This window comes from Lutjanus erythropterus, chromosome 4 (genome assembly GCF_056507025.1).
Source record: "Lutjanus erythropterus isolate fLutEry1 chromosome 4, fLutEry1.hap2, whole genome shotgun sequence".
Classification (NCBI taxonomy): domain Eukaryota; kingdom Metazoa; phylum Chordata; class Actinopteri; order Lutjaniformes; family Lutjanidae; genus Lutjanus; species Lutjanus erythropterus.
The window spans coordinates 13,571,291-13,583,790 of NC_139320.1; the positions used below are offsets into that span (position 1 = coordinate 13,571,291).

The window sequence follows — 12,500 nt, forward strand, 5'->3', positions numbered from 1 at the left end:
GGTGACCACAATATTCAGGTGAAAATACTTCACATACAGCCACAGTTGTTTGTGCTTTTGGACATTTTCTTGAAAATTAACTGTAATTCATTCAAAAGGAAGATTAATAACTGCTGCAGTCTGTAGGGGCAGCTTTACAGCAGGATTAACAGAGATAAAACTGTCAAACATCCCCTCCGTCAACTACAAAACCCGGCAACGACTCCTAACCTGCTAACAGCTCAACTCCTTGTTGTACTTCAACACGTTCCCCACTGACTGCAGTTATGAGTCATTCTGAGAGTTAAAAGACAGAGAGAAGTGCGGGGTCACAAAGCCACAGAGGGTCACTCTCCCCCAACGCTACACAGGAAACAGGGTTAGACACACATTTAGCTACAAATGACAGGTAAGCATTTCCTCATACCCCCCATACATCCTCAACAACCCCCATAATTCTTTGTCAGAGGCATCAGACTCCATCATGCCCTTTGTCATGTCATTTTTTGTCACATAACAAGGCTCTGATTGATGACATCATTGCTCACAACATTTTTTTTCTTGCTAAAAGCCCTCAACAAACACACACACACACATAGCTCTGGCACACTCTTATTTACAGGGCAGCTGTGAAGGTTGAGACTCCTCCTTAGCAAGTCAAGTGAGTTCACCCTCCAAATCCCCCTCCCACACACAAAAATCCACACACCATCTTTTTCTTAACCCAGCAGAAAGAGTCACAGATGGGTCCATAAGCTGTCAGTAAAGCCATTATCCGGCCCAGCATCTGCCTGTCTTGACTTCTATATACTGTTTAATGCAGTCGGCCAGTCACTTAGTCCCTCGGCTCCTGAATAGGAGCAGCATGGTAGGTCCGCCCAAATAAATGCTGCGTTTGTCTCCTCTGCCTTTTGTTTTGTGTTTTTTGAGAAGGGTAGGTGGAGAGAAGGAGGGGGGCAAAGTGTCAGAGGCTCAATTTACCCTCACTATTAACCAAAGCCCCCAGAAGAGTTACTGGGATGTCCGAAGAGGGGTGTAAATAGTCCACATATGGTCAGTCAATTCCCCCATGTGCCAAAAATTCAAGTTTGACACATCCCCTTTCACATACATACTCAATGCATACTGTCTCATGTCTCTGTGGACATATTTAAGCCTTTGTGTCCCCATCCGACTGCCCCCCTGCCTCCACCCCCTCCCAAAAAAATCAGCAATGCTGAAGTCTTTCCAACAGTCTGTTTCAGCTAAATCCTCTATTCTCCTCCTCCTTCTCCTCCTGCTTTTTCTCTGCCCCGGGATGGCGTTGCACGGTGGGATCCATTTTGGGCTTTCTTGGCTCCGAAGAGGTTGTTTTGGCTTGGAGTCCCATGCACTGTGTGCCTCTCAGGGCTTCAGTTTGGTTAAATTAAACAGTTTTCTTTTCTCCTCTAACCCCGTCCGCCCACCCCCTCCAACTGCTCCTCTCTTATTTTGCGGCTTAATGCTCCCCGGCTCCCGGGCGATCTTGCCGAGGCTGCTTTCCCCTCTCCTGCTCAGATAATTTTACCCTTTTAAGGCTCATATTTTCTCATATTTCGATGAACTGACAAGAGCCAGTAGTACCATGTCTGCAAACTCCCCCCTATGCCCGCTCTTTTACGCTGAGGTGGAGCAAAAGTATACAGAGAGAAGTCAAGTGTTTACAGGGGCTATAAATACAGCGTTTTAAGATATAGCATATGTATGTGGGCAGGGAGCGATAGGAAGGTTAGAGTGGATAATTTGATTGGCCAAGGCTATTTGACGGTGCCAAATAGATGTGATCAGATCTTAGGGATAGTGAGGCGATGACGGCAAACAGGGCACTCTGAAACCACAGGTTTACAAGGTTGGAAAAGATCTGGGGAGCAGGGGAAAGGTTTCTACTCTTCCCTTCTCCTTCTCTTCATATATCCTGACGCTGATTTGCCGTTGTATTTCTTTGTTACCAAGATCATTTTAGAAAGTATTGTGTATGTGTATTAAAGGCATGTGACTGGGGTGGGGGGTGGGGGGGTGTTACTGTTAATGGACGCTAAAGTGGAGACGCCTCAGGGCTGACAAGCTCGATTAACGTAGCCTCAAAATGCATGTAGAATCAGGGGAAGCCCAGCGCTGTGGACATGTGTGTACAAGGTCATGTGCTTGGAGTCTTTGTGTGTGTGTGTGTGTGTGTGTGTGTGTGTGTGTGTGTGTGTGTGTGTGTGTTCATGAGCTCCTGAGCCGAGCTGTGGGGAGTAGGGAGCTTCAGGGGTGATTGGGTGGCTGCCCTCCGTCTTGGCAAAAGTTTGCTACCAAAACACCCCATGTGTCACCCCATGAAGCTTCATCACCTGCCACTTTAATTTGCATTACATTATATTTTAGAATTTCAGGCATGTGGTCGATGCTTAAGCAGACATGCGTGCAGCAGGAGAGCAAACGGCTCTGTTTTGTAGGGTCCTTAACAAACATAGTTTGTAGCTCATATTGCAATTATATATGCACCAGTGCACTTTTTTATCTGTTCTAATCCAATTCCAATACCTAAAATTTGATTGCTAAACTGATTCTGATCACAATACTGAAACTTTCTCTTGTGAATATTAATATTATTATCATTTTTGTTGTTGGTATTATGTGTAAGGTTGAATGAAACTTTAGTAAACCACACAGTGCTTCTAGTAAAAAGAACAATAAAATTTTGCAAAAATGCATTAAATTAAATTTTTTCCCAGTATTCCAAAGCAGTTTATTCAAATTAAGTGGGCACAAACAGACACAAGAGTACAAGAGTGCAAATTACAATGGCGGCTGCCTTAATCTTTTGAAAAACTTGAACAAATCAAGTACACAGCAATTGCTCTGGGCTTGAAATTGCATCATTACATATTATGATTCATAAAAACATAAAAACTATGGAATCATCATTCCGATATCCTTTGAGTGAAGTGGCCAATATTGGATTGGGTTGATCCCAATTCTAACTGTAATTGCAAAATATTTTTATGTTGAAAATATATAATTCCGTAGTTGGCAACAAAAAAAATTAAGGATGTCAGAAATGTTGTTATCCATCACCAAAAGCAGGTGCATTTATTACCTGAAAGCCATAATGAAAGTGACTTTTAGTTTTAGTTGTAACGTGTTGCCATATTATGCATTACCGATATATTTCAAATCAGCAGAATCAGTTTTAATTGATTGTCATCCAAATTTTCTGTCTACATAAGTCCAAAAGTGTGTAATGATCTTCTCAAGTTTGAGAAAAATGAGGAAAGTTTCCTAAAACACTTTAAAAGGATTGAATTATACATAAACTGATAAATGTACGTATTTTCCCCAGATGAGACACAAACTAACCTGATAGTTAATTTCTCACTTTTATTAGTGTCATATGGATTGTTTAAACTTGTTTGATTGATTGCAACTATAGTGGCACTGAAATAGAAAAAGAAAGAAATTGAAAAACTAAGAAAAGAGGTAGACAAGATTATAATTAGGGTTATTCCAAAACCAATATCAACACTGGAAAATTCCTCTGATACTGCCTAAAATTCTGGTAGCTGTGAATACGCAAAGCTATTTCAGGCTAGGGTTAGGGTTAATAGTATACAGCTGTTAAATAAAATAAAATAATATACTATATATAGACACACACACAGAGATGCACACACACGTATATATAAAACACATTGGTATCAGAATCTGTATCGGAAAGGAATAACCTTTGACGGGTTAACTATTGGCACATCTCTAATTTTAATCTTTAAAGAGAGTAAAGTAAAGAGAGAAGATGGGGTCACACTTCCTTTCACCTCAGCCAATGTCCATGCATTGAAGAACAATCCAGAAACTGGATGTACTTCACTTCTACCAACAATAACAAAAACAAAAACCAACACAGATGCCCAGGCAGACTATCCCCATGGGTACATTTACATCAGCAACAACAGACCCTGTTGCCCCTCTCCACTGCCCTTCTCGCCCCCTCAGGTGCTCTTACAGTTCCCTCCGGAGGAAGGGGGTGGTTTTTTGGGGGTGGTGGTGGGACGGGCTAGAATGCCCCTGGCTGTGCCCCCATCTCCCCCACGCCCCCCCCCCCCCAATCCCTCTGCGGAGCCTCTTTATGTCCCCCCCTCCAGCTCCCCCGTGGGGCAGGTGACAGCCCTCCACTGTGAAGGGCCGAGGGAGCCATGACGGATTCCACAGATGGAGCGTGGAAATCGCCGGCAAAGACCTCAGCTCTGTGGAGCAACAAAGAAGCCGAGAGTCACAGGGAGAAATATGGGTGGAAAAGAGAGAGATGGGGAGAAAGGGAGACAAAGAGGGGGTGAGAAGGAGGGAGAACAAGAGAAGAGGGAGGAGAAGGTGGTGCTTGTTTAAGGAGGGTGGCGTGCCGAAGTCCAAAGAGTGTGTTTGTTGGGGCGAATTAGGAGTTTGAGGTAAAAAATGTGCAAGTCTGGCATTTTTTCCATGCTTTTTTGTACATGCTGGTAGCCATTCTTACCACCTAGTGTTCTACCTGTCAGCTGTATGATGTTGTTGATGGTCTCATTATGTTGCGCTGACTCAGCTTCCCCACAGACATCGTTATCATTTCGTCCCATCGTTTTATCTTCTTGTGTCTTAACATCAGGTGATGTAGCAGTCTGGCATGGTGAAGTGAAACAAATGACCATGCCTGAGCCGTCTGTAAAGGATCTGATTCAGGATTGTATCTCTACCAGACTCCAAGACTTCAGAGGTGCCACTCTGTCGCTTCTTTTGAAAAGTTCTCGAAACCCCGGTAGCAGTCATAACCGATAGGTAATTCCAAAGTGATTAAGGATTTTCCCGGCCGCCTCAGCTTTCCCAGGGCCCAAATCCCTGTGAAATGCTGAGGAACGTGCATGCTGTTAAAGTCGGGGGGGAGCGAAAAAGCATTCCTAGCTGCCCTCCTCCATACAGGAACTGATGGGGGAGGCTACAAAAGGCCTCATCTCTTGTTTTTCAGTCATCCTGTCCTTAACTCCAGAGCCCCACACACCACCACACCCTGAATTCCTTGCCCACCATCCACATCACAAGTCCTCTAACCCCAGCAGTCACATAAAATGTTGTGCAAAGTTGGAAAAATTGTCGTTCAGTTTAGAACACAGCAGCCATTTTGATTTTTGTCTTCTTTCATGCATATCCAGTTGTTTTAGGGTTGTAGTCTATCGTTTAGGGCTGCAGTCAATGATTATTATCCATTAATCTGCATCAATTAATAATTTAATCATTTAGTCTATACTGCCCTGGCTTTAAAGTTTTTTCACTGGCCAGATTTTGTAGCTACTGCAATATTTAAACCACTTTGCATCTATATCAAAGCGAAATTAGACTCTGAATCTTTGTCACAAGATAAAACATATGAAGAAGTTCATTTTTAGTTGTACACATTTTCAACCAAAATTGTAGTTACTGCAGTTAGCCTTTTGACAGCAGTACGAAATGGCACAAAACTGTAAAAAATGCTCATCACAATTTCCCAGAGCCCAAAGTCACGTCTTAAGTTTGCTTCTTTTGTTCAACCAACAGTCCAAAACCCCAAAACTCTTCATTTACCATCATAAATGTCAACGAAAAGCAACAAATTCTCACATTTAAGAAACAGGAACCAGAAAATGTTTGACATTTTTGCTTGAAGAATGAAAAATATATTGGAGCTAATTTTCTTTCAATCAGCTAATCAACTATCTGTTAAAAGGCCAAACTCAGACACAAGTTGATGAAGACCTAACAATCTATGAGTGAAAAATTGCAATATATTCAGCAGAGGCTTAAGGCAATGTCTCCATTTCTCTCGCTCCCCCTTTGAAAATATTTTACTTGTTGCCTCCCTCATGCTTGAATGTTTCTTTACCAATTTGCTCCTAATGCATGTTAAGTTGACTCCCACTGCTATTGGTGTTGCACGGAGAAAATCGCCGAAGGGGGAGAGGAGGATCAGTTTCACATGAGGGGCCTTGAGCTATTTGGATTCTCTTGTATTTTATTGTTGCTTCTGAGGGGGAACTAATACAGTGTTGCACACAAAACTTCCCCTGTGCTGAGGGGGAATTAATTAAGTGTAACACAAAAAGAGGGCGCATTGGCCTCGGTGAACTTCGAAGGGAGCCAATGGAGTGTTTGAAGTAGTGAGTTGAAAACCAAGCTGCTGCTGGCTTATAGAACATATTCACAATAGTATTAATACTGATGTGAGACAGAGATGAAAAGTATAAAGACAAAAGCTGTCAGGTCACTCAACATCACTGCAGCTCAGTCAGGCTGAAGATCACTTGATGACAAGTCAAACTATATAATTCTCAAATTTAGACTATCAATTCAACTAGTACAAGGGATTAGTCACTTAATCAATTAGTCAATTGATATGAAAAATAATAACAACTTTAATAACGTTGTCATTTATCAAGCGAAAAGGCCAAATGATCTGTTTACAGTCTCCTATTTGTGAGGATTTGCAGTTTATCTCAGTTTTATATAATTAGAAACTTAATAACTCAGGTTTGGACCTTGGATTCTGGAAATTTTTTATGGGCATTTTTCACTTTTTTCTAGAACATATATCTGACAAAATAAATAAATAAATAAATAAATAAATAAATAAATAAATAAAAAAATAAAAACAAATCTAGTTTGAAAAGAAATTCATTTTTAAAGCACTAGATTCAATATCCATTTCATTCAATAGTTTTAATAGTTTTACTTTTTACAAGTTTATTGAGTGTGTTTGGTCAGCTGATATATTGGTCCAATATATTTACCGCAGAACATATGATGCAGAGAACAATGTTTGTGTGTTTCAGATTTAGCAAAACAGGGAACATTTATGTGGACAAGAGGAGCTCCCAGGCAGGTGTAAATAGAGAGAAGCTGCTTCTTGTTTTACATAATGTCCATAACAGACTGACAGTATTTAAATACTGAACAATGGACACTGTACAGTGCTGATGTTTAGCTATTGTTTATTTTCTCAGTGTTCATGCTGCCAGTTGGTTGACCAAATAAAAAATGCACAATCGTATAGAATTATTCCCCTCTAAAATCAGTATCAGTCTGAAAAATCCCATATTGGCTGGGCTCTTGTGTGTTTCTGTGTGTATATCAGACATGAGGGGAGCTGGCATATTGTTAAATCACTGTTTTATTTTGAGTACTTGTACTGTCTATTTGTAATTTTACTCATACTTAAGTATGTATTACACTATGTAATCTACTTAGTTACTTTTTAAAGCATAGTTGTGTACTGAGTACAATTTGAATTAACATCCAAAACTTTCATCTGCATTTTAGTCACCAATCAAACAAACAAAAAACAAAACAAAATGCTGCAAGCAACAGGAGTCAGGATGTTAATGATTAATGATTAATTGTTTAATTACCAATAAGAATTTCACCAATTAAAATGTATTTATGGATATTTCAATCAATAATCATTACAGTAATTGCACCTCATTTAACATTTGTTGAATAAGGAAAATTAAAGTTAGACTTAAAATGAGAAAAGAAAAGTAAAGAGAAAAAAAACATGTTTTGTATCTATACATTTTTAATGATTCGTCAGTTGTTAGTGTTTTCATCTACTGGTTTGTGAAAATACACAAATTTGCAACCCTCGTTTGGAGAGGCGACTGTGACTTCAGCGGTCAAAAGTCATTTATACTCCGAGTAGTTTTTGGAATGAAGACTTTGTACTTTTACTTATGTATATTTTTAACACCAGTACTTTTACTGGTAACTGAGTAATATTTTAGCTTTTTTAACGCACTTGTACATGAGTACAGATTTCCACCACTGGAATTCATTACTGCAAACTCAATCTAGATCCTAGATCTGAAGACTGCAGACTTATTCTGTAAGGTATCTGATTAATCGCCTTCATAGCTGCTACAGAAATCACCCAGAGAGTGGATAAGCCTGGCAACCGCTTCTGGCCATCAAGGCTACTGTCCACACACGCACTCATGCACACACATGCACACGCACACACACACACACACACACACACACACACACACACACACACACACACACACACACACACACTCAAAGAATGGCCCCTGGATCCAAATTAGCCTTTTGTGTGGCTTTTAGTCCACCAGTCCCCCTGTGGTGCCCTGGGAATCCTGTCCAGTGGGATTATTCCTCAGGCTCAGAATATTCCTTCTGAATGGAGGTCTGTTTGGCCACAAGACCATGAGGAAGACCGATGCCTGATGGTGCGTGTGCATGTGGGAGTGTGTAAAGAAGAGAAAATACCCCCCTCCTATTAGCTGTCATATGAAAACTATTTAGTAAATAAGTGAAAACAGAGCAATTCAGTTTACTTTGTACAATTCTGATGGATAGTCAATTTGATGTTATAGCCACAATTAAAGATCTGAGATGTTGGTCTGTAACATCAGCGTGTTTGCTCTTCAACAAGGTTTTAAAAGTCAAGTGGCCACTTGAGGTTTTAAAGAATGACTCTGCTGAAGCTGTCGATGTGAAGTTATGCCCATTATCCTTAAAACAAAAGTCCGCTGCTCTGAAGTTAGACTTCAGCGATTGCCTGCCTTCTGCCTGCCAAACAAATTGCTCAGTTTGTCTGTTTTAAACATCTAAAAGATTATTAATGATTTCTGACAACCCATAAACAGTCACTGACTCAATTGACAAACATTCAGCATTAATTTTAATTCTAATTAATGTGAAAAGGACAAACAATAACAAATGTTATGGGCTTGTATAGATTTTTTGAAACACTATAGCATTCTTGTTGGAGAAGTATTTTAACTTAGCATGTTTCCCTAATCTCTGCTGAAATGTTAAAGTAATTTTATTATTTCGTAAAGCAAAAAATGACATATTTCTCCCTTAAGATGAATATGTGTTTGTGTGAAAATACAGTTATCGTGAAAAAACTTTACTCATTTCAGGAGTTGACTGCATCAACTTTTGCCACACTAAACATTTTATATTTTTAGAAAAACAGATCTTGCCAGTTTTCTTACTTTTCTTTGTCTTGCTTCAAACAGCAAGTCACTCAGACGAGGGTTCAGACGTGGAGTCAGAGCCCGATTTGCCGCTCAAGAGGAAGCAGCGGCGCAGTCGGACCACCTTCACAGCAGAGCAGCTGGAGGAGCTGGAGAGGGCCTTCGAGAGGACCCACTACCCCGACATCTACACTAGGGAGGAACTTGCCCAGAGGGCCAAACTCACCGAGGCCAGGGTTCAGGTACGTGAGGGCACATACACATGCTGTATATCCACTGTCAATTTGCACAAAATATCAGAACAAAAGGGGAATAAAAACAGATTTTAGCCTGTTAAACACAGGAATTCATGGACTTTTGAAAGAGTTTTATTTGCTTGTAAATTTTACCTTACAGAGAACCATGAAATCCTTCAACAGAAGTTAAAACATGAAAATGTTTACAAGATGGCAGCAATACTCACATATTGATTTCTGTCTGACACACTAACATACCAAAATTCAATTGATAACCTGTCCTTAGCACGAACAGCCGTCTCACACACATTTTTATGCACAGACCCTGTGGCTTTATACACTCTCTGATTATTTGTAGGCAAACTGCTGATCTCAGTTTGCTCCACGCAACAGCACAAAAACACACACATGCACTTCTCATCCTCACTCCCAGGGGCCCAATCTGGACTTTCCTATTTCTGATCTGGAGACCAGTAAATTCTCCTCCACAGGCTCCATATGGGAAGTGTAAGCAGGCCCAGCATGAGCCCCGTCCATATGGACACGGCATGTCACTCACACACTCAGTGCAGCCATCCATGATGCACATCTAACCCTCACACACATGCACATTTGCACTCAACTTTCTTTCACATTGTCTCTCACCTTCCTTTTCGGCTTCACACTCTGACAGAACAGAAGTTTTTATTTTGAGTGCAGCATATGTAAATGTGTGTGTGTGGTTACCCCTGAAACAAATGTAATGTTTTATAGTAGCTGCTGTCAGTAGCTGCAGCTTATTTAATTGTGTGTTGTACCTTTAAAGATGTCTGTAATACAATAGATGGATTGTGTAACATTGCGGCATTACAAAATGCTTAATAATATTGGCATGTCAGTGGTATCAGCCAATAAAAGCTTTAAAACAAAACATTGCCATCGTTCTGAAATGAAAATTTATGCCGATATGACAGACCAACGAGATGATGTTTTAATTTTGTGCTTATGATGCAAGTATGTCTGCAGTGTGGTTTTTTTTGAAGTGTAAGACATGGATAGCAAAGTTGTTATTTGCAATGATTGCTCAGAAAACATTTTGAAACCACTGCAATTTATTATGAATACTTTTTGAAAGGCATTGCATCTCATTTGGAAAAGCATTGGATTTTATTTTGAGAAGCATCAGATTTTATTTTGAAAAGAAATGGATTTTATTTTGAAAAGGACTGCACTTTTAAGGGCATTGCGATGTGCAGTGCATTGAAATGTGAAATTTTGTATTTTATGGCTGCATCTGCTAGTGGGCCCTCACAAAAAGGGTAGGCATAATAAAGTGTTTGTTCCTCAGCAGGAGAGACTTGATGTTCTCTGCAATCAGGTGGAAAAAATATGGGCACATATCGGTATTGGCTAAAATGAGTTTTGGCATATTGTATATTGGCAAAAATCCACTATCGTGCATCCTTGTTTTAAAAAAAGAGTAGTCTGAGAGGCGTATAACACACACACTGATCAGATATGGTCGTCACTGTCCTGCTAGGTTTGGTTCAGCAACAGGCGGGCGAGGTGGAGGAAGCAAGCAGGAGCCAATCAACTGATGGCATTTAATCATCTGATCCCAGGAGGCTTCCCACCTTCAGCCATGTCCAGCATCCCCCCCTACCAGCTCTCTGACAGCACCTACCCCCCCTCATCTATAGCACAAGGTAAGAGATGAGGCAGGGTGGTTGACGGTTCACATGTGGAGAAATATACAGCATGCGGTACATTGTAGCAAGTCCAATTTCAGTTCAAAGTATTCATACTATGAATTATTGGGCTTGTTGTTAATGCAAATAATACACTTTTTGGGGGGAAATGAAAGAAAGCTCTGTATTCATATTTATGATATTGCATTTTTCATTTGGTTTGATTCAAATAGTCATGCGTGGTAAATAACTCACCATACAGACTTGAAATCACTCTAAAAATCGTAGTTATGAAACATTTACCTCTTTGATGCTATTTTTATCTAAAAGCTCCTCTCGGTCTCAGTTAAGTTACTATACTAAAATGTAAATGATAAGCACTTTGTGAATTTCTTTTTGAAATCAACAATATTACATTCAGGATGCAAAATTAACTTTTTTGTCCACTGGCCACATGGCAATGGAATGTTTAAATTTTACCAGATGCATGATAGATTACTATTGTTTTTTTTTTTGGCTGGTGAATGAAGCAAATATAACAGCCACTTGTGTATTTTACCAGCATTTGGCTGGTGGCTGGTGCTAATACTGGTGTCTGATTACTTTAAACAAAGTATATTTTTACATAAGTCTTTGTTTTTATTGCATCACCATTGATAATCAGTTCATTCTGGAATTGTTTGTTAAATTTGTATCGAAAACACAAAAACCTCTGAATATTTAAGACATGTTTTCAAATTAAAGATATTGGTTTAAAATTCAGCACAGTGACAAAAAAATTCTGCTTCAGTTAGATGTTTTGTATTTGTTTTTTGGTTTTTGCAATTCTTTTTTTTAATTTTGATATATAATAGCACTGTAATAAATAAACATTCCAAACTTACAAACAAAAGTTAAGCCTTAAGGTTTTGATTGTGCTTTCATTGGTTTCTGCACCAAACACTGAGCAGATATGTTTTGCAACTTTTAACTGAGAACCCTTAAAAGTGTTAAACTTTCACCTGTGATGCCTTTGGTAGTGTCGGAGGCCCCAAGCACGGTGCATCGGCCCCAGCCTCTCCCTCCCTCCTCGGGCCACCAATCCTCTGGTGGTGGAGGGCAGGGAGAAGGAGGCTCCCCCTACTGCCTCGCCTCCGGACGCCACTCCTTCTCAGGCTACTCGGACAGCTTTGTGAGCCCCGGAGGACCGGCCAATCCCATGAACCCCGCCATAGGAAACGGACTCTCTCCACAGGTGAGACTACGGCCTAAAAATATGCCAAAGTCAGACATACAGCTCAGTTGATAAAGCAGCACACTGCGGTGCTGAAAGAAGTAGCATTCAGTACCGTATTTAGTAGACTTTTTTTCTTAAAGGGATAGTTCACCTCAAAATCAAAAATACATATTTTCCTCTTACCTGTGGTGCTATTTATCCATCTAGATAGTTTTGGAGATGTTGCTCGTAGAGATATCTTTCTCCAGTATAGTGGAGCTAGATGGCACTGGGCTCATGGCGCTCAAAACGCTGAAATTATACATTTTAAAAACTCAAAAGCAATGTTTCTTTCAAAATATCATGAACCACTTACTCAAGATAATCCACAGACCTTGTGGGCAGTTTCATGTAGAAACCAACA

General features: G+C 40.1%; 1 protein-coding gene across 6 annotated transcripts in view; it reads left to right on the top strand.

Annotated features, from left to right (window-relative positions):
* Positions 1-12,500, top strand: part of pax3b (paired box 3b) — a 39,573-nt gene that overhangs the window by 13,778 nt on the left and 13,295 nt on the right. For all 6 annotated transcript variants that reach the window (XM_084717030.1, XM_084717028.1, XM_084717033.1 and 3 more), the window contains exons 5-7: positions 9,021-9,220; positions 10,734-10,899; positions 11,901-12,115. In XM_084717030.1, coding sequence (XP_084573156.1) covers positions 9,021-9,220; positions 10,734-10,899; positions 11,901-12,115 — 581 coding nt within the window. The remainder of the gene's footprint in view (positions 1-9,020; positions 9,221-10,733; positions 10,900-11,900; positions 12,116-12,500) is intronic.